The sequence below is a fragment of the Lepus europaeus genome, chromosome 14 (assembly GCF_033115175.1).
Source record: "Lepus europaeus isolate LE1 chromosome 14, mLepTim1.pri, whole genome shotgun sequence".
NCBI classification, from domain to species: Eukaryota; Metazoa; Chordata; class Mammalia; order Lagomorpha; family Leporidae; genus Lepus; species Lepus europaeus.
The window spans coordinates 44,049,240-44,077,228 of NC_084840.1; the positions used below are offsets into that span (position 1 = coordinate 44,049,240).

Consider the following 27,989-nt stretch of genomic DNA (forward strand, 5'->3'; position numbering starts at 1 on the left):
TGCAAAAACATCCAGTTTTGGTCATGGAGATACTCAGATTTTTTGGTTTAAGAGAAACAAAACGTTCAGCGTGAAGGAAATGATAAACACAACTAACTTGGTACAGATTTTAATGACTAGAGTTCCTGGGACCTTACAAACCCGCAGCTGCTGGGATGGAGGAGAAAGTGAAGATTACTGAATTAACTCACAATAGAAAGAGTCTCCGTGTTTGTCAGCATGTATTTTGCAAAGGCTTCCCTTGCACTTATTTAGAATGTTTCTTTGGAAAGTCTTTGTAGTGTATAATTGTCTAAATAAGCACCAGATAGACATTTTCTAGCAGTTTAAATGCCAAGCAGTAGTTCACAAGGGATGATGCCACTTTAGATTCCTCTTAACTCTTTCACTCCCATCTGTGCCATGGAATCCAAGCTCTTGGCAGAGTCACGATGGCAAAGGGCAGAGCTCCAGTCTCAAGGCCGTGAATAATTGCTGGGCCACACTTCATGGACAGAGGCCCTTCAAAGAATTGTGCCACCGGTGTCAATTGGGAGAACCTACACACCCTGCTTTTTATCCTGTTGAAGAAGAATAGAAAGAATATTATGTAAAGCCTGCTAAGAAATGGGGCAACCAGGTGAGTCAAGGGTAACAGCTAAGCAAAAAAAAAAAAAAAAAAAAAAAAGAACCAAAATGAGCAGTTGTTATTTAGGAGTTGAAATCAGCAATTTCCCATGAGATGCTGTCAGCCAGTAGAAGAGTGAGCAAGTGTGTTTGAACCCAGGCAGACAAGAACCCGAGCTTTTCAGCTGCCTCAGCTATCCTCCATAGATCCTTACTTCTCCTGGTGCCTGATGTGCAGTCCGTGACGGCTTCTCTAACAGAAGACTATTTATTTCTCACAGCTCAGGAGGCATAGAAATCCAGGACTGAGGTGCCAGCAAGTTTGCGATCTGGTGAGGGCCTGCTTCCTGTTTCCTGGACAGCTGGCTTCTTGCTGTGACCTCATCGTGTGGAAGAGGACGCAACCTCTCTGAGATTTTTTTTAAATAAGAGCAGGAAGCCTATTCACAAGACCTTGACCTTATGACCTAATCATCTCCCAGGACCCCATTTGCAAAGACCATCACATTGGGAATTAGGACCTAGCACATACATGTTGGGAGACACAAGCATTCAGGCTGTGGCAACCGGCAGTTAAATCCTTTGCACTCCTTAGTGGATGACCTCAGATCTGGAATGGTTAACTCTGAGACGGGAAAGGGAAGCCAGGAGCTTCTTCTGGGTATCCCATGTGGGTACAGGGGCCCAAGCTTGGGCCATCTTCTGCTGTCCCAGGCCATAGCAGAGAGCTGGATCAGAAGTGGAGCAGGAATTTCTCAAACTGGTACCCATGTGGGATGCCAATAATGCAGGCAGAGGCTTTACCCACTACATCACCGTGCCTCCCTCCCCCACCCTGAGTCCATTTACTCTTCCATGCTCTTGGATGACTTTACTGCAGTGTCTCCTCTGTCCTGTCTTTACCTGCCACCTTCCTAGTCCACTGGGAAACTGAAACAGCCAGAAGATGACATTCCATCTGCTCAGCAACCAGCACTTGGACATGCCCCCTCCTTGCCGGTTTTCAGAGTTGAACTCCCTGCTCTGAGGCTGCATAACCCACTTGGGTACTGGGTCGCACTGCCTCAGCAAAGACGTTGACTCAACAGCTCTGTTCTCTCTCTGCTGTATCATCACAGCTTTCTTCTGGACTGGATCATCTCCATCAGAATTGAAATAAGCTGTCGCTTCTCATACTTTCAAAGACCTCACCGCTCTGTCATCTAGCACCCCATTTCTTTCTTCCCTTGTAGTGAAATTCCTTGGAAGAAATGTCTGTTCCCACTGTGTCCAGTTCCTGTCCTTTTATTCTGTCTTCACTTCAGTATGGCTTTCATTCCCAGCCAGCTGCTGAAGTGGCTTTTTTATTTTTTTTTAAGTCAGTAGCGACCTCTGCGTTGTAAAGTTCACGTGGCAGTTCTCGACCCTCGTCTTACTTGATTGCAATATTTGGCACAGTTGATCACTTCCTTCTTTTCAGAACACTTTTTACTTGAGTTCCTGGCAAATACAACCTAAGCAGTCATTCTCTTTCACTGCTGATCCTTCTGAGCCTCTTTGGCTGCTGGGAGGACCCCTGTGTGCCCTCATTCATTGGTCATCTCTTCCAGAACCATGGCTTTGAATTCTATCAGTAGGACTAAGATGTGCCACCTTGTATCTTTTAGATTTATTTATGTATTCGAAAAGGGGAGAGACAGAGAAGACTGGAAGTCTTCTATCAATTGGTTCACTACCCAAATTCCTACAATACCCAGGAATAGCCCAGGCCAAAGCTAGGAGCTTAAACTCCATACAGGTCTCCATGCAGGGGGCAGGAACCCCAGCACTTGAGCCGTCATCCACTGCCTCCCATGTCCATTAGCAGGAAGCTGGATTGGAAATTCGGAGTAGCCAGAACTCAAACTAGTATGGGAGGGGGATGTCCCAAGCAGCAGCTTAACCCACAGTGCCCATCCCTACATCTTTAACCAGACCTTTCCCCTCAAACTTTTGACTTGGAATACTCTTTCATTCTACTTGGAGGTTAAATTTAATCTTGGATTCTACATGTTCAAAACAGAGCTCCTGCTGTTTACCTTCTGGCTACCCTGTGTCACTTGACTCCATTCTAAACCTTACTTAGGCCCAAAACATTGGCATCATCTTTTTTTTTTTTTTAAGATTTATTTATTTGTTTGAAAGACAGAGTTACAGAGGGGCAGAGAGAGAGAGAGAGAGAGAGAGAGAGAGAGAGAGAGAGAGAGGTCTTCTATCCACTGGTTCACTCCTCAGATGGCTGCATTGGTTGGGATTGCACTGATCCAAAGCCAGGAGCCAGGAGTCGAGAGCTTCTTTTAGGTCTCCCACTCGGGTGTAGTGGCCCAAGAATTTGGGCCATCTTCCACTGCTTTCCCAGGCCACAGAAGAGAGCTGGATCAGAAATGCGGCAGCCAGGACTTGAACAGGCGCCCATATGGGATACTGGCATCCATATAGGATGCTGACTGCAGGAGGTGGCTTTACCCACTACACCACAGTGCCGGCCCCTGGCATCATCTTTGACTCTCTCTGACACACACATCAAATTTATCAGCAAATCCTGCTGTTCTGTGCTGAAAATGTATCCAGAGTTGCACTGTTTTTCACCCTATCTGTTGCTGCTACCTTGAACTACCCTCATCTCTCCGCTTGGATTACTGTGTTAGTTTCCTTGTCCCCAAACCCTCTTTTCAACTTAGCAGCCAGCAGACTCCTTTATAATGGCAGACCACCTCACTCCTTTGGTGAAAAGCCTCCAGTCACCTCTGTGTCACTTGGACTGTGACCTGAGAGCTCGGACCTCATCTCCGTCCTCCGCCCTGGCTCACTGCACTTCAGCTCTTGTTTTTCTTCTTCTTGCCTCATCTGCACCTACTCGGGAGCACTGTAGTGGCTGTTTCTTCAGAATTGGGCATTCCCTCTCCTTCATGGTTTTATTTGATGGCCACCTCCTTGGTGTAGGCTGTCTATACCCCCATTTTCTACCTGGCTTTCCTTACTTTGTTTTGATTTTCCTTTTTTTCACAACGTTTATCACCTTCTAGCATGGACTTCATATGTTTTTGATGTCTGTTACATGTCACCTGTCTGCCCTGTAGCATGTAAACTCCTGAAGGGCAAGGTATCTTAGTTTCTGTTGTTCACTGATGTATCCCAATTGGCCCAATCCGTGGCTGACACATCAAGAATGAATTAATGGGTCTTTGAGAACACATTCCCTCATCACCCTATTTCATGTGGCCTGCCTACCTTCTTTAATGGGTCCTCTCTACTCATAACTTTGTGTTACTTTATTCATTACTAAAAGTATATTACGTATGATCTGTCTTATAAATAAGCTAAGTTACATGAGATGACTCGAGATAGTAAGCATGTACTTGATAAATATTCATTAAATGAACCAATTCTGGAGAAGACATTTAAATGTCTCAATTCATATGTAAATTTCATCTTATGACAAATTTGTGATTATTTGCTTAGTCATTCTGACTCAGTATTTAGTCATCGGGTTTCATAATCCATTGTTACATTCTTTTTGTCACTGGGGCTTAATATGTTTTGCTGTTAAAAGAATTCTCAGACTACCCGTGGTAGTTTGTAATAAATCAAGCTGATTTCTCTAACTTCAGTTATTGTCAAGACTCAAGATCTTTCACAATAATTATAGAAACATGTGCTTATATATAAGAAATAAAGTGGAAGAGTTTCCTTCTGCATGGAAGGATCTTTGATTATCACTGGAAATACCAAAATGATACTGAGAAGTTGCAATCGGAGAAGTATAACTGGGGGGCAGGCATTGTGGTACAGCTGGAGATATCCCATATCCGAGACCCTGATAGGAGTTGGCTACTCTGCTTCTGGTCCAGCTTCCTGCTCGTGCGCCTCGTGGGAGGCAGCTGCTGATGGCTCCTGTGCTTGAGTCCCTGCCACCCATACGGGAAACTCAGATGGGATTTCAAGCTCCAGGTTTCGACCTGCACCCTTACCCCCAACTGTTACAGACATTTGGGAAGTGAATAAGTCGATGGAAGATAAATCTTGCTCTCGTTTTGGCTTTAAAATAAATGAAAATATATAAATAAATGAAAAGGAAAACTGGAAACTGATATATCAATAAATACTAAATATAAAGCAGGCAACTGTGATCTGATCTCTAAAAGTACATCGTTACCTCTTTGGTTCCAGAGTGCTTCCTGTGTAACACTCACTGGCTGTGATCCCACTTGAAAAAATTATAGAATACAGTAAGTTTTATAGGAAGCTGTTGAATATCACAGGAAAGTGGATTAAAACTGATTAGGCCTTTTAACTTCTCTTTCCACATCTCTTATAATAGGGATCCAGGTCATATTTTCTTTGTTATTTCTTTAAAAAAATTCTAAGTTGGGGGTAGTTAATTAATATTTAAGACAGCTTCATTGTAGATATTAAAATCATAAATCAGGAACTTTCCTTTTATGTTTTTAGGTATTGATTGTTTCTTAATGAAAATGAAAAGTATGGCTATTTAGCAGAGTAAAATGCATCTATGTATTAAGAAGTGATGAGGGGCTGGCACCGTGGTTCACTTGGTTAATCCTCCGCCTACAGCGCCGGCATCCCATATGGGCGCCAGGTTCTAGTCCCAGTTGCTCCTCTTCCAGTCCAGCTCTCTGCTGTGGCCTGGGAGGGCGGTGGAGGATGGCCCAAGTGCTTGGGCCCTGCACCCGCATGGGAGACCAGGAGAAGCACCTGGCTCCTGGCTTTGGATCAGCGCGGTGCGCCGGCCGTAGGGACCATTTGGGGGGTGAAGCTACAGAAGGAAGACCTTTCTCTGGCTTTTGGAAGCACCTGGCTCCTGGCTTTGGATCGGTGTAATTCCGGCCATAGCGACCATTTAGGGGGTGAACCAACGGAGGGAAGACCTTTCTCTCTGTCTCTTCCTCTCACTGTCTAACTCTACCTGTAAAATTAAAAAAAAAAAAAAAAAAGAAAGAAAGAAATGATGAGATGCACACTTGAAAGTCTAAGTAGCTGTACTGAATATGATCAGTTTATTCTTGAGTGAATTTCATTTTGCTTTTGAACAGTAGGTATTTTCACTAGCACATTGTTTGTAAGCCTCAGGTAAACACTGTGTTGTATCTATTCAAATTATTCACTATTAACTTAGTCATAATTTGCAAAGAAGGCTTCAGATACTGCCATAAACTTATGATAATTGATTCTACTTTATTACAGATGTTTTAATTCGATGATCTTCTACTTAAAACCATTGTTTTAACAGCCATAGGCCTAGTGATGCCCCAAGATTTTGAGAAGATAATGTTGCCCTTTCTTTAAAACTTAAACACGTGTCTGACAGGAGCCGCTGGCTTCCACAGGCCAGGCCTCTGTGGTGCTAACAGAGCCTCTTTTGACTATGAGAAGCTGCAAGTCCTGTGACCCCAGAGCTGTACACAGATACCCTCCCTGACCTGCCAGACTGGCCCTCAGATAGTCAGATCTGTTCAGCACTGTGTCTGTGTGTCTCTCTAGGTAGCGTAAGTCATATGTCAGTAGGTTTAGAACATTAAAGTAAGGGTTAGAGGGTTTGAATCGGAAGAAGCATCTAGAAGATAGAAGGTTTGACGGGCCTGCATAGATGTTTCTGTATCCTCCTTTTCAGTCTTTAGGCCAGATAGTAACAAGTACTGGAGTCTGGGTGGGGAGGAAGGTGGTTAAACTAGGCAGTGTGGATCTTTAGAGTATTTTTGGGGTGACTGAATTGGCCCCCTTTTAACTAAGGATAATGATCAAAGGAATTTGGCCTTCATCAACTGAGTAGAATTCTGTGAGCAACCACAAGCAGGCAACCACAGTGGGAGCCAAAGAAACCTGTGATACAGCCAAGTGTGTTGAGCTGACACATCAACCCCTGTTAAAAGAGGGATGAATTTTTAACCAAAGAATTCAACTTGCAAAACAAAATTACAATGTTCCCAACAGATATAAGGCTAGTTAAAAATCCTTAAACTTAAGGGATTTTGTGTGACTTCGTGCTTACTCTTTGAGAGCTAGTGTAGCTGTGTGGCCTTTTAGTTCTCTCCATGTAGGGTCTATGTGGGGCCTTTGGAAGCTGTGAGACCATATGAATTTTAATATCCCAACTTTGCATGGAAGTTCTCTTTAAAGATTGTGACAGAGATGTAAAAGAAGAAAAGTTGTAACTAAACAAAAACATGATTTGACATTGCCATTGATTTATTGGATCTCAAATTGATTTGAGTGGAAGGTGGGGAAAAATATGACCTTTATAAAGAAGAGCCATAATTCTAACATGTGAAACTAACTGCTCAAGGTAGACTTGGGCCTAATTTTTTATGCTTTTTTCCACCAATCCATTTTCTTAGTTTTTTATAAAATATAGCTTTGTCTTTTCACAGTTTGCACAAACAACTCAGTGCTCTAGATTGCCATCATGTACCCCTTTGAATGAAAGGCAGTCAAGAACTGCAGAAGGGACTTGGACTTTGGAGTGAGATAACTGAATTTTTAAAAAATTGTTTATTTAAAGTCAGAGTAATACAAAGAGAGGGAGAGACAGAGAAAAATCTTCCATCTGCTGGTTCCTCCCCAGATGGCCTCAAAAATCAGGCTTGGACAGTCAAAAGCTGGGATCCTGGAACTCCATCCTTGGAACTTCAACTTGGTTTTAGAACCAAAAAAAAACTTCAATATCTGAGGACTATCAAAGAAAGTCAATTAAAGAAAACACCTGCATAACCAAAGTGAATAAGGGAAAAGCTTACCATTGTCTCATATCCTTGGGAGTATGAAAGAATCCATATTGGACAGAAACATCTCAAATACAGCAACCACTTAGCATATGTCATATATCAGGTATTAAACTGTGTTACGTCATTTGGTCTGAGGAGGGAGAAACTGGAAGAGCATAGAGGAAATGATGTGTGTTGGGCCTTAACAGATGAGTAAATATGGAGAAGTATTTACCTAGTATAGCATTTATCTTGGTATGCAGCCAGTGCCCATTAATGGAGCATTTAAGGTATATATCAAACACTAGCCCAGCCTAATGACACATACTTTCTGTGATATGAAAACAACTTGGCAGGACAGGTATTATTGGGAGCCAGGGTTGTGGCGTGGAAGGTTGAGCTGCCATGTGTGACACTGGTATCCCATATAGGCACTGGTCTGGGTCTCGGATGCTACAATTATGATCCAGCTTCCTGCTAATGCACCTGGGAAAGCAGCCAAAGATGGCCCAAGTGCTTTAACCCCACACCAATCTGGGAGGCTGAGATGCAGCTCCTGGCTTCAGCCTGACCCAGCCCTGGCCATTGAGTCCATTTGGGGAGTGAACCAGTGAATGAAAGATTTTGTGTGTGTGTATGTATGTGTGTGTGTGTTTCCATCTCTCTAACTCTGGCTTTCAAATATATACAAAATTTATAAATGGTTATTATTACGTTATTACACTCATTTTAGCCTTGAGATCATGTGCTCAGCCAAAGGACAAGATTTCCTTGGTTCATTCACCTACTAATTGGTAGGATGAACTTTCAAATTCAGGCTTATTTAAAGTCCTGTGTGTCAAATCCACGTGAATGAAGTGACCGTGGCATGTGCCATCACATGGTAGACACACTCTTTCAGTTCAGCGGAGTGGAAGCGAGTTCAGGCAATCAAGTGATGTTGTCATTTGGCCCCTTTGGTTACCTTCCTGGGGTCTTTCTTGCGGGCTGTTAAGTTTGTATCTTGGTTATATTTGTTCCCTCCCAATACCATCACCTTGACTATACATATTCCAGTCTAATTTTAGAAACATAGTTCCTGAAGCTGTCAAGGTACAGAATTTTGCTGTTCTTTCCTACCTGTGTATCTGTAGAGTTGATTCCCATATAAATCTCCACTTCTAACAATAGTGTCATTGGTCATAGGAGGTGAGGCAAAGAACGAGGCCCATTCCCAACTGACATCTTTGTCTCAGAGCATCAGATGATTATCTGTGGCCCCTGGAATTACACGCCAGCCTTTATCAGCCCTGTAATTTCTTTTTTCCTTTTTTCAGAGTCCTCTCTGCCTACTACTCAAATGTTTGAGAAGTTCATAGAAGTTGCAAAAAGACATGAGATTTTCTGTGAAGTCCTCTATAGTGTTGTGCATTAAAAATTTATTTCTGACAGTGATGAAAATTGCCAACACTTAAACTCTGTATCATACAATGAATAAAATACCCTTAAAGAAGTAAAAGTCCATGTTCCCATTAAAAAAAAAATCTTGGGGTCGGCGCTGTGGCTCAACAGGCTAATCCTCCGCCTTGTGCCGCCGGCACACCGGGTTCTAGTCCCGGTTGGGGCGCCGGATTCTGTCCTGATTGCCCCTCTTCCAGGCCAGCTCTCTGCTATGGCTCGGGAAGGCAGTGGAGGATGGCCCAAGTCCTTGGGCCCTGCACCAGCATTGGAGACCAGGAGAAGCACCTGGCTCCTGGCTTCGGATCAGTGCGATGCGCCGGCCACGGCGGCCATTGGAGGGTGAACGAACGGCAACAAGGAAGACCTTTCTCTCTGTCTCTCTCTCTCTCTCACTATCCACTCTGCCTGTCAAAAAAAAAAAAATCTTGGTGCTTTACTTTGGTGATTAGAGACTCTCCCAAATAATAGATGGATATGATAAGGAAAATTTTATTTCTAATGGTAAAGCTGGGTCTGATTAAGATTCTCCCTAACTGAAAGGCATGCTGGTTGCAGTATAAAATAATACAGGACATTTGGACAATAATTTGAAATAAAATCTAAAAAGGTCTTAAAAAACTCATGACTTCCTCATTCTACCTCTGGGAATCTGAAAAATTTTAAGTAGAAAGAGGCTTTTTGTACAGAGATTTTTCAAAACAGAATATTGTTCATATTTTTTAAAGTTGTAAGCCTAATGATCCAAAAAAAAGAATTAATGGTTTAGTTTATTTTTGAATGGTAGTTTAATAAATATATATCACTTGAATAATATATTACATTTAAAACTGGATAAAATCAAATGCATTATGATTGCAGCTCTGGGAAAAAAGTTCACATATTTAAAAAAATTCCAAGAAGGAAATGGAAATACCAGATGTTATTAAGGCTTATGTTTCAGTAGAACAATCATTAACTTTTTTTTTTTTGAGATTTATTTATTTATTTGAAAGTCACAGTTACAGAGAGGCAGAGGCAGAGTGAGAGGTCTTCCATCTGCTGGTTCACTCCCCAAATGGCTGCACTGGCCAGAGTTGGGCCAATCCAAAGCCAGGAGCCAGGAGCTTCTTCCAGGTCTCCCATGCGAGTTCAAGAGCCCAAGCTCTTGGGCCATCTTTTACTGCTTTTGCAGGCCATAGCTGAGAGCTGGATTGGAAGTGGAGCAGCCGAGTCTCAAACCAACATATGATATGCAGGCAGCAGCTTTACCTGCTACACCACAGCACCGGCCCCAGTGGTCACATTTTCCTTACAGGCAGAGTCAGTGAGAGAGAGAGCGACAAAGAGAAAGGTCTTCCTTCCGTTGGTTCACCCTCCAAATGACCGCTAAGGCTGGCGCTGCACTGATCTGAAGCCAGGAGCCAGGTGCTTCCTTCTGGTCTCCCATGCAGGTGCAGAGCCCAAGGACCTGGGCCATCCTCCACTGCCTTCCCGGGCCACAGCAGAGAGCTGGACTGGAAGAGGAACAACCAGGACAGAACTAGCGCCCCAACTGGGACTAGAACCCAGAGTGCCGGCACCGCAGGCAGAGGATTAGCCTAACAAGCCGTGGCGCCAGCCCTCCTTACACATTTTTAAATGTCATATTTGTAGGCCAGGGGAACCATCTATATATTATTAAAAATCTTAATGAAGACCAAGAATTGGCTTTCAACTATCCAAATCCACTTCCTGTCTATGGTGCCTGTATCCAGAACTTGGTTCTGTTTTCCCAGTCTGCAACTTGGGGGTATGTTTAAACTACTTTAGGACCCTTAGTTCACTCTCCAACCCAGACAGCAGGTACAACAGATTAACCGTGGAAAATTTGAATGGGTACTCTCTATTTCAGCTCCTCCTTTGCAAGACCAGGTGAAGAGTTCCTTGAGTAGGGGAGAAACAGCTCAGAAGAAATCTTATTCCTAATGTGATGGAAACATAATGTTTAAAAAAAAAAAAAAACAAAGTTAGACCAATACCTCTTTTCAGCATTTCTGAGCTTCCTTTTTTCTGTCTTGTGAAAAAGCAGTTGTTGCCTGGAACACATACTTAGCTGTAAATTTTTAAAGCATCAAATAATGACTGATAGCTTAATTAATGTTATCTTTGATGTCTGAGCAAACTCAAAGGTGGAAAAATAATAGAATAAAAGGTCATTGCTTTCATAATTCCCCACAGTCATGAATAATAGTTGCCATAGTTGTAACAGACATTCATTTCCTGGTTCTTTTTTCATTCAAAATATTGTCCCTTTTGGAACTATGTTACTAATGATTCATTGAAGTAGATGTTTTGGGTAGAGGGAAGTTACTGAGTCTTTTCCTCTTGAACCAAAGAATTTGGTGTTTTGTTCATATTTGTGCTTCCTGATTTCTAGGTGCTATAAGCTGTTGAATTGTAAACCTGTATTTAACTGTTCACAGAGAACAGTGATCTTGTTCTAGTCCAGAAATGGATGGTATGTAGCTGACGGCCAGATCTCATGCATTGTGAATAACAGGCTGTTTTGTGACAAAGAATCATGGACTAGAACAACCAAGGTTACCCCACCAGTTATTCTGTGTATCTGCGCCTTGGGAGGCAAAGGTGAGGGGGCATTGTTGCTTCATTTCTTCTTATTTTTTGTCCCTCTCTTTTCCCTCTTTAGACAAAGCCTGTTGCATTTGCTGTTCGGACAAATGTCAGCTACAGTGCTGCCCACGAAGATGATGTCCCAGTGCCAGGCATGGCCATCTCATTTGAAGCAAAAGATTTTCTGCATGTTAAGGAAGTAAGGAAAATAATTGCAATTTCTGTCAGTGTGATTTTTCACCTTGAAGCATCATTTCTTATTTCTTATTGCTGTGAAATAGCTCAGTGTACAGCTACATTTTTGTAACATTCACACTAAAATCAGTGGCTCTCAGCCTTTTTTCCCATCCAAACACACTTTTTTAAAGGAGACAGGAATCCAAGCCTCCCAGAATAACTTCAGGGCTCACTTGGGCTCTTTGGCCCAGTAATTGGATACTCCTAGAGTAGATGATCCTTTTTTATGCTTAACTGCTACTTTCTTTTAATGTTTAACTTTGACTCTGTGTGGCTTTTCCTGCTACCTGAAATTTAGCCACCTGGGGAGAGTTCAGTATCCAGAATTGATGACTCCCAGGTGCTGACAGTGGCTGAACCAGACTACTGGTGCCCCTCTTTAATTCTCAGAAGTTAACTTTTTGCAGCAGAGGGGAGAATGAGAGGAATTTGAGCCAATGAGGCAAGAACATTCTTTTTCCTCCGTGCTAGACATCACTATCCTTTAGATAACAGTAACACAATCTGTAAATGGGAAAGATGCATCCTTAATTAAAGTTTGTTTTGAGTCAACATTTATCATATGCATTCTGTGTGGGGACACTGTATTAAGTGACCAGAAATTCCCCCTACATAATATTCTCAGTGAGTGAGCGTGAGGTTTTCTTGAACCTTTTGGGATTTACAGTTGGAGCATGCATAGGGCTGATAAATCAGAGGGAACATATGTAAATTTAACTGTTCACTGCTCTAAAGGCTGTGAGCACAGAAGGGTATGACTGCCAATTAAAGGAGTAGGGAATTTAGAGGGTGTTGTGTCATAACTCTCAAGAGATGTGAAATACTGGCTAAATAGGAAGACAGAAATGATGAAGTGCTTCACATCTGACTTTACAGCAGGAGGTTTGATTGATACAGGGTCTCCTCTTGATGGCTGATGCCTAGAGAAAGATTTTTTTTTTTTTTTTTTGATAGGCAGAGTGGACAGTGAGAGAGAGAGAGAGCCAGAGAGAAAGGTCATCCTTTACCATTGGTTCACCCTCCAATGGCCGCTGCAGCAGGTGCACAGTGCTGATCCATATCCAGAAGCTTCTCCTGGTCTCCCATGCAGGAGCAACCGGGACAGACTCCAGTGCCCTGACTGGGACTAGAACCCGGGGTGCCGGCGCCACAGGCAGAGGATTAGCCTATTGAGCCATGGCGCCTGCCTAGAGAAAGATCTTTACCATGGAAGGAAAAGAAAGAGAGAATGGATAGTCTTCTTTGAAGTGTTCAAGAACAGGCTGATGTGGTTGAGGAACGTGAGCGCAAATCACAAAGATTTGAGATAAATGTTCCAACAGCAAGAGATAAATTGTCAGCCTTGGTACACATAGAGAAATCCATCTGTGAACATTATCTTAGTATCTTAGTGGCAAATTTTACTGTGACAAAATATTTCAAGTAGATTTCACTGTTTCTCTCTCTCTCTCTCTCTTAATACTTCTAATTAATCTGATTACCTAAGAAGGATCTCTGTAACACCTGCGAGTTCCTTACAGTCTCTTACTAGGAAGAGCTGCTAACCTTTAAGCCCAGGAAGCTTGTCTACCCATAGTGACAGCATCAGCTGGGAAGGAATTCATCCCGGACCTAAAGTAGCACCAGGAAAAAGAGAGAGCAGAAAGCCTTTGATGGAATGCTAAGCGTGTGGGGAGTATTTCACTTCTATGCACTAAACCCTGACCCGAAAGCTTCCTTGAATGTCGATAGTTATCATGTAGTTCATTGCCATATCTTGCTCTGTTTGAAATGGTTGTTATGGAAGAAGAGTAATTCAGAGATTTTACTGCTGTGCACTGATTGTAATAATTTTGATTTTGTGTTTAGAAATTTAACAATGACTGGTGGATAGGGCGTTTGGTTAAAGAAGGCTGTGAAATCGGATTCATTCCAAGCCCGGTCAAACTAGAAAACATGAGGCTACAGCATGAACAGAGAGCGAAGCAAGGGAAATTCTACTCCAGGTATGAGAGCAATGTCAAGTGCTTTGGTAAAAGTTCAGATCACACCACCGTTCGGTACTGCTGTTTGTTGTGTTCTGCATCCTTTAGTGTGTGTTTGAAAGGAGACTGGTGATAGGCTTACTGAATGCAATACAAATTTACATTTTAAAAACTTCATTCCAGCATCTGATTCTCCTCCCATTTGAGAGGGAATCATCATTAATCATCCTTATGAAATTGCGAAGGTCACAGAGTGCTGAACTCGGGCTTCAGTGCCGAGGAAATGCTGAAGTCCTCATTGTCTCCTGAAACGGCTCTGGCACGGAGCAGCACTGGTGACTAATCCCAGTGTCCGCAGCTGCCTGGCGTGACAGGGAGACGTTGTTCAAGACGACATCAGCAAATAGCAGCTCTTTTCATCTATCGTTTCATTTTCACCTGGGAAACTCAATTTTCAGTTCTAGCCACTATTCACTCAAGGAGAAGCTAAGTGTGAAACAAGTTAAAATGGTCTTTGCTGCTGAGTAATAGGCTGGAGCTGAATAATCCTTCCCAGGATTCTGGGGCTGCGTACCCCTCATGAAGTGCTGCTCCTAACTGTGGTGAATCTTAATTTGAACCCTCTGCATACAAGTGGAAGGGGTGGGGCATCTTTTCCCGTGTGCAAGGATGGAACACAGGCAAGATTACTTCTTCTTGTGAGTGGCTAGGTTTCTGTCTCCTTTAGCTTCTATCTTACTTGTTTCTAAGTGATGCAGGTTTCTTTGTAATAATAATATTATTTCACTCTTAGGATTTTTTTCAAGTGCCAACAAACAAACGAAATGGAATATGCCTTGTAATTTGGAATACTCTTTTTCACTAACTAGCATTTTTTAATTATCAAGCTCTTTAGTTCAGATGAACTTGACTCCTCTGTGTCGAGACCTGTACCCTAGAGCTGACTTTCATGAATTCCTGCATTATTGGAGGAGAAGCATTTATTCATGTAAAAGCAGAGGCATGTAGAAAAATTATGCATGTGTATTTTGCCTACAGGGTATTTGAAGATATGATCCTAGTCCTTCAATCTCTAATGTTCTATTAGCTTTATTGTGTATTTTTCTACTCACTGTACTGATAGTGGTATCTGAATACTAGTTAATATTATTTACTTTAGTAAATAAGAGGGGACTTGAAAAAGTTGACAAAAAATGAAATGAAAAGATGTCTGGTTTGATGCAAAAATTCGGAAATCCATGCCTACTTTTTCACAGCATGCATTTTCTATGAATTTTTTGAAGACCTTCATGGATTTTAAAATATTTTGCACCAAAGTAAACCTAATTTCTAATTCCATTTTCCAAAAAGTTTTTATTTTGTTTGATTTAATTTGCATGACAGAGAGAGAAAGAAAGAAAGCAAGCTCCCACACTCTGGTTCACTCTTCAGATGCTCACAATGGCCAGGGATAGACTGGGCCAAAACCAGAAGCCAGGAAATCAATCTAAGTCTCCTGTGTGGGTGGCAGGAACCGAATTACTTGAGCAATCACTATAGCCTCTCGGGATCTTTCTTAGCAGCAAGCTGGATTTGGGAGCTGGAGCTGGGTATCAAACTTAGACACTGTCTTACGGGATATGAGTGTCTTAAGCACTAGACTGTCCCCTCCACAGATTGTTTGAGGACCCTCATACTTTGTTTTCTCTGTTGCATTTTTTAAAAGAACAATAAATTATTCCTATTTGGAGAGTGTAAAATCTAATCTAGATAGTTGGGTTTCTCATGATGATATACCTTGTCTTTTGGTTTGCTTCATTTTGTTTTCTCCTGTCTTTTTACTCAAACTTTGCCTAAATATCTGAAAATACTTTTGCTTGCTTACATAGTTTCTTAATTTGCCCCCTAACATTTTACACATAGTTTTGTTCAGACAATATAACCAGAGTCTGGCAGTGTTTAAAAACTCTGATGTATAAATGATAAAAATGGACAGAAATCAAAGGCAATAGAATTTGAGCATGGCTTAAGAACTTGGCATTTTCACAGAAGGAGAAGTTAAGGGCAAATCTGTATCACTGTCTACAATGTTTGCCTCAATTTTTGTACAACCCAAGTAACATTTTGACTCTTATTGAAATTGAAAGAGAATATAAAACGAACCTGTGCTTGAACTGAAATTAGAATTAGGACTTTAGAAAAGAAATAAAATTTAAAAAAAAACACTAAACTTCTGGAAGAAAAAATTTTGGTCTTGGTGACAGATGTGCTTATATTTCTGCCAGACATGGCTTCTATAAGTACCACTGTTATTAATTTAGAATACTTTCTTATATCCTTATTAAATGTACTGAAGTAACACTTAAGAACCTTCAAAAGATATACAATCCTCTTGCTAACTGCTCACTAAAGTTTTAGATATTTATTTTGTGCCTTAAAATGCTAAAGTAATAGCAATACAATCCAGCCTGTTATTGGTGCTTTATTGGAAATTATATTTCCATATTAATATTTATATAAGTAAGTACTGACCTTTAATGCATATACACTGTAGCAGATCTTTTCAGCTCCACCATGACCATAAATATTAGGCAAGGAGTTCCTCTTGCCCAGGTTCCAGGTCGTTCCTCTGAGATGTTCCTTGCCATCTTCATCTGGGATGCAGTCATTTAATAAAGCATTATTTAACATGCTGATAACAAACATGAATGCCATGTTACTAATATCAACTCCAAGGTTTCTAGGACACTGAAGCCCAATCTCGTGACAATCTTCAGAATTTTGTAGCTCTGAAGTGTGTGTTGTGTGTGTTCTCCACGCCCACGTCATTCCAAAGTTAACCATGTTTAATCCTCCGTATCAGTCATGCTTGAGAAAGGTTCTGGTACCATCTAAGGATCTGAGGGTTCAATCATAGGGTGCTCTATCTGTCATGTTTGTGTGCTTTTTAAAAGTTAGCTTAGCAAGTTTTGGTATTGCTTTTGGTCCTGTTCTTCTTTTATAGGTTGCTCATAAGAGCTACGGTGCTTTCAGTCTTACTTTATTAAAAATAAGCTAAAATGAAAGAGCTGGAACCAGGCAAGAAGGAAACATTATGTTTGGGTGTTAGCCTTAAGGTTGCATACATGATCTCTAAGGAATCTCTGCTGCTTAGTGCTGTGATCCGGCCAGAGACCCTGAGAGCTGCGAAGTTACCTAGCTCTCTCCCACTCTCTCAGAACTTTTTGCAATTCAGCCTTGAATTTGAAAAGAGACCATCACACAGCTGTTTCAAGAACTCCAGGAATCTCCAACCAGAGATTTGCCTCCTTGAAGGAAAGATAAACTTGAAGTTCAGTAAAGATACAACGGTCATGTTAATTGAGTAATACAGATGTTTCTGGATCTGAAATGAATGTCAGATTTAATATAACTTTTTGCTTTACCCCAGTAAATCAGGAGGAAATTCATCATCCAGTTTGGGTGACATTGTACCTAGTTCCAGAAAATCTACACCTCCATCATCTGGTAAGTGGGTGATCGGTGCTGAATAGAACATACTACATTTCATGCTTTTCCCAATCTTCTGTGGTTGTGTGAATCGACATGCACTAAGTCACTATGTTAGCTCCACAAATGTTGAAACGAGTCAGAAATGAGAATTCCTTATGGAGTTGGGAATAATAGGAGGACTTTGTTCCCTCCGGCTTAAAAGACAAAAAAAAAAAAAAAAAAAAAAAAAAGCCCAACATGCCAGTGTGTTTATCTGAATTGCTGTAGTGATCCAAGTGATGAATGTTTACGTTTTATTTCCAGTCCCGGCTGTGGTGCCAGGCCTGTTGTCATGAGTGTGATATGATAGTCGGTTTCAGTGGTTAATTAAAAAGATCAGTGGAATAAGAACTTTTGGAAAGTACAGGACAGAGAATGAAGACGATGGAGGGATTGGCCTGCCCTGAACCACAGCAGAAAGACTCTGTGGAAGATGTGGAGGGCGCATAGAAGTGTCAGGAAAAGCTGGGAAGAGCAGCAGGTTGTGTATGTGCTTTTCAGAGCAGTGGGTTCCTTCTTAGGGTTGCTAGGTAAAGGACACCCAGTTAAATTTGAATTTCAGATGAATAATGAGTATTTTTTAATGTAAGTACATATTGTATGGGTCATACTAAAAATTATGGGACACACTTAAAATTTTGTATGTATCTGGAATTTTCATTTAATTGCATTTTTGTTTGCTAAATCTGGCAACCCTGCCATTCTGTATAGAATTTGCAGTTCTGTATGTATAAGAGAATGATTGAGTGGTTGAAAGTCCATGACCAGTGTCGTTTCCTAAGAGACAGAACTGGGTAAAGATTGGCTGCCCAAGTATGGGAGCAAAATGATTCTGTGTACGATTTCTAGGAAGCTGGAAATGGGACGAGGACAAAAGCAGAGAATTGTGCTTTTAAAGAGAAATTAAGCAAATAGTCACACTGTGACTGGTATGTCTTGAGAACAGAATTCCTCTATTCTAGGCCCCACACATATTTCCTGAATGTTGGCAACTCTTGGAGACAAACAGGGACCTCTTAGCAAAGACTGTAGGACTGCTTAAATGAGCAAATTCTAAGCACAATTGGAAATAAATTGCTTATGATGCATATTGATTGAAAAATCATGAACTTGTAACTTGCAGCAACTTTAAGCTGCTCAAAAGTGGTTACAAGAGTGTCTTCAGAATGAACACTGAAGCCCATACAGCTCTTAGGTGAGGCTTCTATCTTCCTTCTGTCATCATGCAGTGGGTAGTCCCTGAATGCACAGGGGAAATGCAGCTAGTCTTCATCCTCAAGCACGTGAAGTTGCAGGATTTCCTGTATAAACCCTAGGCTCAGTGTGTGTGTCAAGGACTGTTACTAGGCTCCTAAAATGGAAAAAATGCTACATCACATTGTGATGAAGCCCTATTCTGTAGACAAGGAAGACTCTTCCATTTCCTGTACCAATGCTCATTTACTTAAATATAACATATAACAACATGTAACATAACAAAAAGAGGTACGTACATTTTGAAGAATATGTTAGTGTATGTAAAATAACATTTCATCTTATAGCTAGATGTTTGTCATTGCTTAAAAATAAAATTCCAGTGAAGAGTTTAATATACTAAAATAAAGATGATTTAAAACTTCACCAAAGTTTTATATATATACAGGACTTGGGATAAACTTTGCTAAATACCAAGAGAAAAAAATTATGAGAAGACTGGAGATATAACTAACTACAAAATATATAAGCACAGCAGGACTCTGATAAGTTTCATAACAATATTCCAAATGAAATAAAAGGAAAGTCCAGAAAATTATGAAAAATGAAAGGTTCCTCCATCCACCTCTCACGCTCTCATGCACCTGCCACGTGTGGATGGGTTTGCAGTTGTCATTTTTATCATCCTTGCTGCCCAGAGTTCCTCACTACAATTCTCCTCACCCATTGCTACACCAAAGCACGTAAGCATCTGCCTAAAGTAAACATGCTCGGATGCCCTAAGGGATTTGGAAAAGGAAAAATTTAGACTTTGCATGTGGGTATGGGCTAGTGGCCAGTTGCCAAAGACATATCCCACACCGCACTTGTGAGTAGACATGTGTCACTTCTGAACTCTAATCAGCTCGACCCAAGCTTGAAAATGTGAATCTCAAAAAGTCTTCCTGAGGCTATCAACTAATAATAATATAAAATAATGCTAATACAAGTGAGGAAGAATGGAAGACATGAGTTCAAATAGATGGAAATAGTCTTTCCCAACTAAATACTCGTGTTTGCTAAAGTATGGAAATACAAGTGTAGGACTGAGAAGGGGTAGCATCTCGCAGTAACTGGAGAGGCATCTGAGTGTAATGAAGTGTGTGGGGCTCTGCGCAGAGTGGAGCACGCTTCTTAGCTGTCTTGGGAAGTTTCTATAACAAGTTCTGAAAGTGACCATGTTTCAGAATTTTCTGTTTCAGATTAACCTAGATGCTTTTAGATTTAAGTTAAACAAAAGTCAAAATTAATAAGTTGGAAAGTTCTCGGTTTGGAATTTTAAGCCCTTTTGTCCCAGTATAGGTAAAATTTGAAACTTGACTCAAGTTATGTGTGTGGGTGTCCATATCTGGGCAGTGTCACAGCTCAGCGTTTGTGGATTTCTACTCTCTTACGCATTCCCATTCTTCCTTTTGGAAAAAGAATCTATCTGATGATCATAGCAGACTGAGTTCAATGGACAAATCACAGAATCAAATGCACAGACGTTTCCTGTCGCCTCTGACATCCAAACTAGGTAGCTGAATTTGAGAAAGGCCTTCAGAGGACAGTATCCCTTGAATGTGGCTTTTTTATGCCCAATAAAAGATGAGAAAGATCAAGAATATGCGAATTTAGCACCAGAAAGGGCAACCTTCTGATGTTGGGTAAGAAATGTTGTAGGAACAATTAAATACCCGGATCACGTCCTTCATCCGTTGAAGGCACTAATGACCTGAAGAAACGCATCCCTCACGACTTGTTTTCCCGCTCTTGCCAGCCATGTGTCATTCAGTAAGCCCATGAGGAGAGTTTCCTATATGAGCAAAGGGTTATACAGGGTGGTATAAACGTCTGCATCAGTTCAAACCCCTGGGCACATTGTACGGCTTCCCCCACACATCACAAGCTGAACCTTCTAGCTCATCAGTAGGCACAGACGGGGCAAATTTACTAGGTAAGCTGTCTGCATGCCTGGAATTAATTCAGCCTATTATAGCTTTACTTGACAGAAAATCATAGCCCATCTATTATGCAAGCAATAGGTGATATTTGCAATGTTGTGCAAACAATGCCATGTATTCACTTCGGCGCAGGTTTTGTACCTAACTAAATGAAAAGAAATACTTAAATAAGAACTCCCAGCTTTCAAAGGGCTGAATCATTTTCAACTGTGAAGTTATTATGGATATCAAAACAATGTGTTGCCTGTCAAATGGTCTCCCATCCCTTGGAAAGCTTAGAAGGGGCTGTTGTGAGTGCCAGTTCAGCCTGCAACTGTGATGGTAGCTGTATTATCATGCCAGGCTGTTTGTTACTTCAAAATGGTAAACTGTTCCTTATATCTGAACATACTGTGGTTTTTGTTGGAGATCTAACATGTGTATTAGGATGTTTTCCTGGGGTGAGTAAATTTTCTTCTTTTTCTTTTCCTTGACATAATATCAACCGTGGAGTAATAACTCTATGATATCCTCCTGATTCTTGACAACTGAGGACATGACCGCATTGGGGACACACAGGGAACCGAGCAAGTCCACCCAGACTGAGAAGGGACTTAGCTGGAGGGCAGCATTGTATAGGGACAGGGAGCGGATTCCACTAAGGGAGAATTAGGTTCAGAGTCCTGGCTCTGCCTGGCTTGAGCCAAAAAAACAAGTGACGTAAACTCTATTAATTTATATTTCAAATCTTAAAAATAAGAGAATTGAAGCTGATCTTTAAAAGACTTCCAGCTCTGATTCTGCTGTTGATAAAATTCTATAGTAATTGAATATGGAAGCATTTTTAATAAACTTCCAAGTGAGAATATGCATCCTTTTCTCCATTAGTGACTATTTTCTGAGCTGTATTTTCAGATTTAAAGATTTGAAATTCAAAGCGTGTTGAGCAACAAACCTAAGTCCTTTGTTTTACAGATGAGTCTCAGGTCTTCATGCCCTTCCACCCTGCCTCTCATGTTAAATTCAGGGGCTGTCCAGAAGTCATCAGAAGTTTTCTCTTGTCATTTTCAGACTGATTTTGTTTGTATGTCATCAGATCCAGGGTTTTCCAGTTATTCTTCAGTCAGGCCTGTCTGAGAATGCACATGTCATCTTGCGACCATTTCAGTCCTGTTCATTCTGGAAACCCCCACAGAATCAGGTGCCTTGTGTGTGGGACCCTTGGCTGCCCAGACTGAAGGTTTTCTATTCTTGCTTTTCCTCAACTGCCAATTGCAATGTCAGCAAACCTTTTCATACTGCCCTTAATACATACATACAAGTAATAATACATACAAGTTCAAGCAAAATGCAAAATCTGAGGCACATTGTAATAAAGGTTTTTAATGTAGTTGCTTTTATCTAAAAGTGGGTTTAAGATATTGTAAGAAATGAAGGCAAATGTTCTATACTGTACTTTTACCCAGTTGATATAGAGAGTATCAACATTATCATTTGAAAGTATATATTATAAATATATTTCTCTAAAATATTAAGAGATCCAGCATGAAACTGATTGGTTCCAGCAAACATGATGAGGTTATCTCAGTTTTGTTAGATTTGATTACATTGTGTTCTTAACATGCTGTACCTTTAAATTTTACTTTCTTTGTGTACTGTGTTGAACACTCATAGTAGACCTTTTATAGTGGATAGTTTTATTTGCTTTCATTTTATTTTCTTTATAACCTGTTTTTCCTCTCCTGTCCACCTGATGATTTTTGAATTGTTTGTCTGTATATAGCTATAGACATAGATGCTACTGGCTTAGATGCAGAAGAAAATGATATTCCAGCAAACCACCGCTCCCCTAAACCCAGTGCAAACAGTGTAACGTCACCCCACTCCAAAGAGAAAAGAATGCCCTTCTTTAAGAAGGTAACATGAACTTCCCGGCTCCCATTGTCCACCCGCTCAACTGCACTGCGTCACATTTCTAGTCCTGTTGACCGTCTGCGTCCTTTGACAAGCCAATAACATGCATGCTCTGTTATTCTTTGTTTCTTTTCCATGCTGCTGTAGCTAAGCAGAAGCAGAAATCGGTAAGTTTACATTGACATAAGCTGTGTTTATCCTGCCACTGGCATCATTAGCATTAATTCCCACAGTTCTATTAAATGCAGTCATTTCCGTCCTAAGAAAAGAACCTATCAACAGCTAATTGAGTCCATGAATTTCAAACCAACTAAATTGAGTGAGTGACCTGTTAAAAACACCATTACAGTACTTATCCTTTTTGATGGAATAATATCTACCACCAAGGGAATTTGTTTAAACATTCAAGGATGTCAAACACTGACAACTCCATATAATGCACCTCAATTGTGCATGCTTATTCTGTCTGTCTTTGTCTCTTTCTTTTCTCCGGAAATTTAACTTATAATCAAGCATATGAAAACAGTTATTAGGTTCTGATTTATGATATCCAGATACATAGCTTGTACTAGAAAAAAAGGAATATTCAATTTTTAATTTAGTCAGTATTTAAACTTCTAATCCACTAGGTGCAAAATCTGCAGATGAACAAGACCAGTGGAAAACTGCAGGCTTGTTTTGGCGGTTTACTGTGAGTTTTTCCTATTGTCATGTATAAATCCTCTCCCAATGTTCTTGCCTTCTCCATCAGTCAGAATTCAGCATCTCGCCTGTTGGACAGTGGGGCTGGTGGCCACACATAGAGCCTTTGCCGTTGGCCAACCAATGCTACACAAGGATGCTACTTGTCCCCTGACTAGAAACCACAGGGTCTTCCAGAGCTCTCTTTACTCAAACCAAAGTCTGTTTCCTCTCAGAGTTTTGTAGCTTCAAGCAGTACTTTTTTCAGGCCCTTTCCCCTGGTTTTCATTTTTCCCCTTCTTTTCCATACCACTTTCCACAGCTACTGTGGTTTTAGAGTCCTCCATCCTAATGTCACCAAGTGCAGCCATGACACTGTGCACTTGTACACATGAAGTGAACTCCACTCTCTGCCCCAGACTCTCAGCACGCAGAGCTCTGTTCTCTGCAAACAAGTGGGTTGCTCTCTGGAGGAAGAACTCTAAAGACAGTGATTGGGCTGTCAAGTCTTGTTTTTTAATCAGTTACGGTTACTTTAGTAAGAGTAGACCTCAGCACTCCGGGCAAAAATTAAAACAGCTGGATTTTTGTGTCACCAACGAGAGCCCCATCTTGATGTTCCTCTACAACAGAGGGCCCACCCATCTCTCTGCTCCTGTCTTCTCATCGCAGCCAAATCTTTGAGCCAAGTGACCAGCAGTGTCCATAGTTCAGAAGCTTGGGAATCAGCTAAGCTGCTCTGGACTTACCAGAGTGGGAACAGGACTCAAAACATGTTAGCGAAGATAGTTTAGTGAAGTTTGCTGACCCATAAATTCTAAAACTTTAAGGACTTTCACTTTATCACATTTTCCCACTAAGGAATTCAAAGTAGGGTGGGAAAAATAATGGTGTCATTATCAAAAGGGCACAAAATACCAATATTCCATCAAATAAGGTAATTTCTGTAGCTACCCTACTGATGAAGAAGCTGATTGTTTACCAGCATGGATAACCCTTTGCTAGTTGGCAGTCACACAGTTCAAAGGAACCAGAGACTTATCAAAGACTGGGCCACTTCAGACTTAAAGAATTGAAATAAAATTTCTTGGTAGCTGTTACTAAAATGCATGCAATTTATATTACTAATTATAATGGTGGAAAAGGTATCCTTTCACTGCATCATAATAATGATTTGGCTTCTAAACACTTTCAGTGTGAACCCAGGTGGTATAAAGTGTAATAACTTAATAACATGCTTATGATGCCTTCGGCACTGGTATTCATTCTTCTTATGTTACTGATTATGCGGTAAACTTCGATGCAGAGTTCAAAAAAGCAAAACAACGTGAGATTCAAAATAAGATTATTTTCCATGTTTTAGGTTGCTTTTAGAGTGGTGCTTCTGTGGCATTTGTGCTGTCACTGTATTATGTTTGTCTTGTTTTTTTTTCTGTTCAATAATGTATTCTATCTTTACTGTGCTTATTGATATTAATTTTGAATGCAAGGTGAAATTTTAAGCAGTAAAATCTGACAGCACAGCAGCAGTAATGTTTTTCTCCCCTGATCATATTGCCTGTGCCTAGTGGTGAAATCTCAGAGGAAAGCTTTTGAATTTGAAATACTTTTTAATTCCCCTTAAGCAAGTTAAATTCAAATGAAGCTCTGGAAAATTTGCAGTGAACAATTTTAAGCAACAATAAAATGTTTGTGACTGACAGGCAGGATGCAAAAATTCTAGTCACATTTACAAATCAGTTTATCAAATTCTTAAAATAGTTTAAGTACAACCCTCTTTTGATGTGTGTGATTCTGAAAATACATATTTTGAGATACTCCTTAATGAAGATTCATGTAACAACTTGCTTATTTCAGTGTCTAAAGCCATATCTGTTTGTCTTCTGCATTTAAAAAAAAAATTAGTTTTGGATCAGCTTACTATTTTCTGTTATCAGTAGAGGCAGTTTTCATATAATCAAGCAAATTACCTAAGTTTTTGAAATATATAATTTGAAGCAAGTAAGCTGAAAGGTGTTGATAGTTTTAGGAATTGTTAGAAAATTTAGCTCTTCTCCCTTGTTCTTCTAAACAAGAAAGAAATGAATTAGTCATAAGAGAAATGCTACCTAAACTACAGAAGCATATTAGATATAAAAATGATAATGTTTTGGAGCCACTGAAGCACAGTGGAATATATTATTACTCAACAACCACTTTCCCACCAAAACACATAAAGGTTGCATTGTAAGTTTTTAAATACCAAGCCATAGAAACCATAAAATCCCAAAGCATTATTAAGTATGCTGTGAGCAGTGATCATGATTACTGTTTATTGGAACAGGCACTGTAATTTAAACTCTCACAATAAAATAGATTTTTAAAAAGTATTTGATAGAGTTAAAATGTTCTGAAACTAGATTTTATCCAGGTAAGATAAACCTGTAGGATGCAAAGATAATGGAATGTTTCTTTCGTCCATAATTAAACCATGTTAGGTTTGAGCATTTCAACTCTTCAGAAAACGCAAATGCATCTGAACAAGAACTCTAACCTCCGGTGAAGCCTAAAGCAGCTCTTCTGCATGAGGCATGCTTCTGTTTGCATTCAAAAGCAGCACCTCCTGCTTTAGGAACTAATACCGCAGTAGCGTTTCTTGAAAGAGAGTGAGAAAATTGTAGATCAGTCAGTAACTTGGAAACTGTAAGGAAATAAACCCTCCCAATCTTGGAATGGGTTTGTTTAGACAAGAGGCAACTTACAAATAAAATCTTAATATCTGGAATGCCAGTGCCTCACATTATGGAGTTCAGAGAGAGGACCGCATGTATCAGATATTTAGGCTTCCTCTGCCCCTGAACGTCTAAATGCCTTCCTCTCTCTGCAGACAGAGCACACTCCTCCGTATGATGTGGTGCCCTCCATGCGACCCGTGGTCCTCGTGGGCCCTTCTCTGAAGGGGTATGAGGTGAGTGGCTGCCCCACTGCCTTGTGACTGTACCTGTCACTCCCGACTCTGGGATCCAGACCCGGAAGAGCTAGTCACAGCCAAGCGTGTTGTCTTCTCAAGCTGAGGGGTGTGTACATTGCTTAGTGTTTTATTCTGCGTGGCTTTCCTGGCTGTGGCTTTGGAGATTTCTGCTGGATGCCATCTACTCAGCCCAGGAAAAGTCAGATGGAGTGAGTGAAGCCAGTTGCAGAGCAATATGTTGTTGTCTCCAAAACGTCATGATACAAGTTCAGGGAACTTTGGCTTTTTGTCACTGAACCAAGACTCAGAAAACTTTGGCAACTTACAAGCCACTTCTTCCAAGTGGAAAATGGTTTTCAAGTGTTCTTGGGAAGAGTAAAATTGTTTCAATCATGAGTAATATTTTTCTCATATCTTAATGCTTAATTACAGGTCACAGATATGATGCAGAAAGCGCTGTTTGATTTTTTAAAACACAGATTTGAAGGGCGGTGAGTATCTTAGAATGCTGACTTTCTTTGGATTTTTAACTTGATGAAGAAGACAGACCATGGTGGGGCGGGCATGGGACCCCAAGAGAAAGCTACCTTCTGTTGTCTCTGTGAAGAGAGGAAATGAGTGTCGTTTGGTCCAGTCCATCCAACAAGTATTTGTCACTTTTACTTTACTTCACACTTTTACTCCCAAAACCCCCGGTAGTCCAGTTTGTGCACCTGCATCTGTAAGCTGAGCCAGGCTGGCCACAGCCCTGGTGACTCGTCTTGCTTTGGGTGTCAGGGGCCCCTACCGATGCCCAACCATCATTCTAAATATCCACTCCCTTTCCACTTTCCTGAAAGACTTTCTCCTGTTTTAAGGTCTAGCAGCCCCTTCTCATCTCAGTCTCTTTCTCCCTCGATGACCGTTCTTTACTAGTTCACTGGGAAAACAGGCAAAATGAAGATGTCCACGAGGCCCCCTGAGCACAGCTGTCCCTGGTGTTCTGAGTCTCTCCCATTACTGCCTGCTAGCAGTTGTCAGCCCGCCCAGCTGGACACTAGAAGACATTCCCAGACGACTTAAACATGGCTGTCACACTGTCCTGCCTGCTGTCCTTGCCAGTATTTCCCATTCTAATGGAAATCCTACATGCATATACAAATGTAGTTATTTCTCCTCACATTTGACTTCACATTCTTCTCTGTCTCTTTTTCCCCATTTTCTTTACAACAGAATTCCTTGGGAAAATTGTTGGATATTATACTTGCTCTCTTCCATTCTCTCTCTCTTTTTTTTTTTTTTAAGATTTATTTTATTTATTTGAAAGTTACAGAGAGAGGTAGAGCCAAAGAGAGTGAGAGGTCTTCCATCCGCTGGTTCATTCCCCAATTGACCGCAACAGCCGAAGCTGTGCCAATCCGAAGCCAGGAGCCAGGTCAGGAGCTTCTTCTGGGTCTCCCATGTGGATGCAGGGGCCCAAGGACTTGGACCATCTTCTACTGCTTTTCCAGGGCATAGCGGAGAGCTGGATCAGAAGAGGAGCAGCCAGGACTAGAATTGGTGCCCATATGGGATGCTGGCACTTCAGGCCAGGGCTTTAACCCGCTGTGCCACAGCACCAACACCTCTTCCACTCTCTTAAACCTATTCTGGTCACACTTTGACCCACACTGTTCAGCCAGAGCTGATCCTATGAAAATCACCAACCAGCTCCACATTGCTAAATTCAAGGGTAACATCTCAGTCCTTGCTGCGCTTGACCACAGCAGTAGCTGACACGGTAGACAACTGCCCCTCTTTAAAATCCCCTGTCCTGGTTTCTGCAACTCCACCTTCCTGCTTTCCCTTCTGTAGCATTAGCTGTTCCTGTGTCTCCTTTGCTGCTTCTGCCTCATCAGCTAGACATCCTGGAGAGCCAGGGCTGACGCCTTTGTTCGTCTTTCTCTTCCTTGTACACTCAGTCCTTCGGTGATTTCATTTGGTGTTGGAGTTTTAAATACCATTCCTTTGCTTGTCTCTCTTCTGAATTTCAGGCCTATATATCTATTAATATACTTATTCAACATCACTCCTAAGATATGTGATGGACTTCTCAAACTTCCAAATTTCTTCCAAAACCCGATCCTCCCATAGCCTCCCCTGTTGATATGTTCTGAGACCCTCGACCCTAGATCATGGAGTTACCCTCAACTGTTCTCTTACGTGTCTCATCCAAGTGCTTCTG

General features: G+C 41.0%; 1 protein-coding gene across 7 annotated transcripts in view; it reads left to right on the top strand.

The window, feature by feature from the left end:
- Positions 1 to 27,989, top strand: part of CACNB2 (calcium voltage-gated channel auxiliary subunit beta 2) — a 393,103-nt gene that overhangs the window by 332,932 nt on the left and 32,182 nt on the right. For 3 of the 7 annotated variants that reach the window (XM_062210527.1, XM_062210529.1, XM_062210532.1), the window contains 6 exons: positions 11,452 to 11,574; positions 13,461 to 13,597; positions 16,986 to 17,062; positions 22,025 to 22,158; positions 25,703 to 25,783; positions 26,219 to 26,277. In XM_062210527.1, the coding sequence (XP_062066511.1) occupies positions 11,452 to 11,574; positions 13,461 to 13,597; positions 16,986 to 17,062; positions 22,025 to 22,158; positions 25,703 to 25,783; positions 26,219 to 26,277 (611 nt within the window). Of the gene's footprint in view, positions 1 to 11,451; positions 11,575 to 13,460; positions 13,598 to 16,985; positions 17,063 to 22,024; positions 22,159 to 22,302; positions 22,323 to 22,784; positions 22,847 to 25,702; positions 25,784 to 26,218; positions 26,278 to 27,989 lie in introns of all 7 variants that reach the window. The other 4 variants (XM_062210530.1, XM_062210533.1, XM_062210528.1 and 1 more) reach the window with 2 other exon arrangements.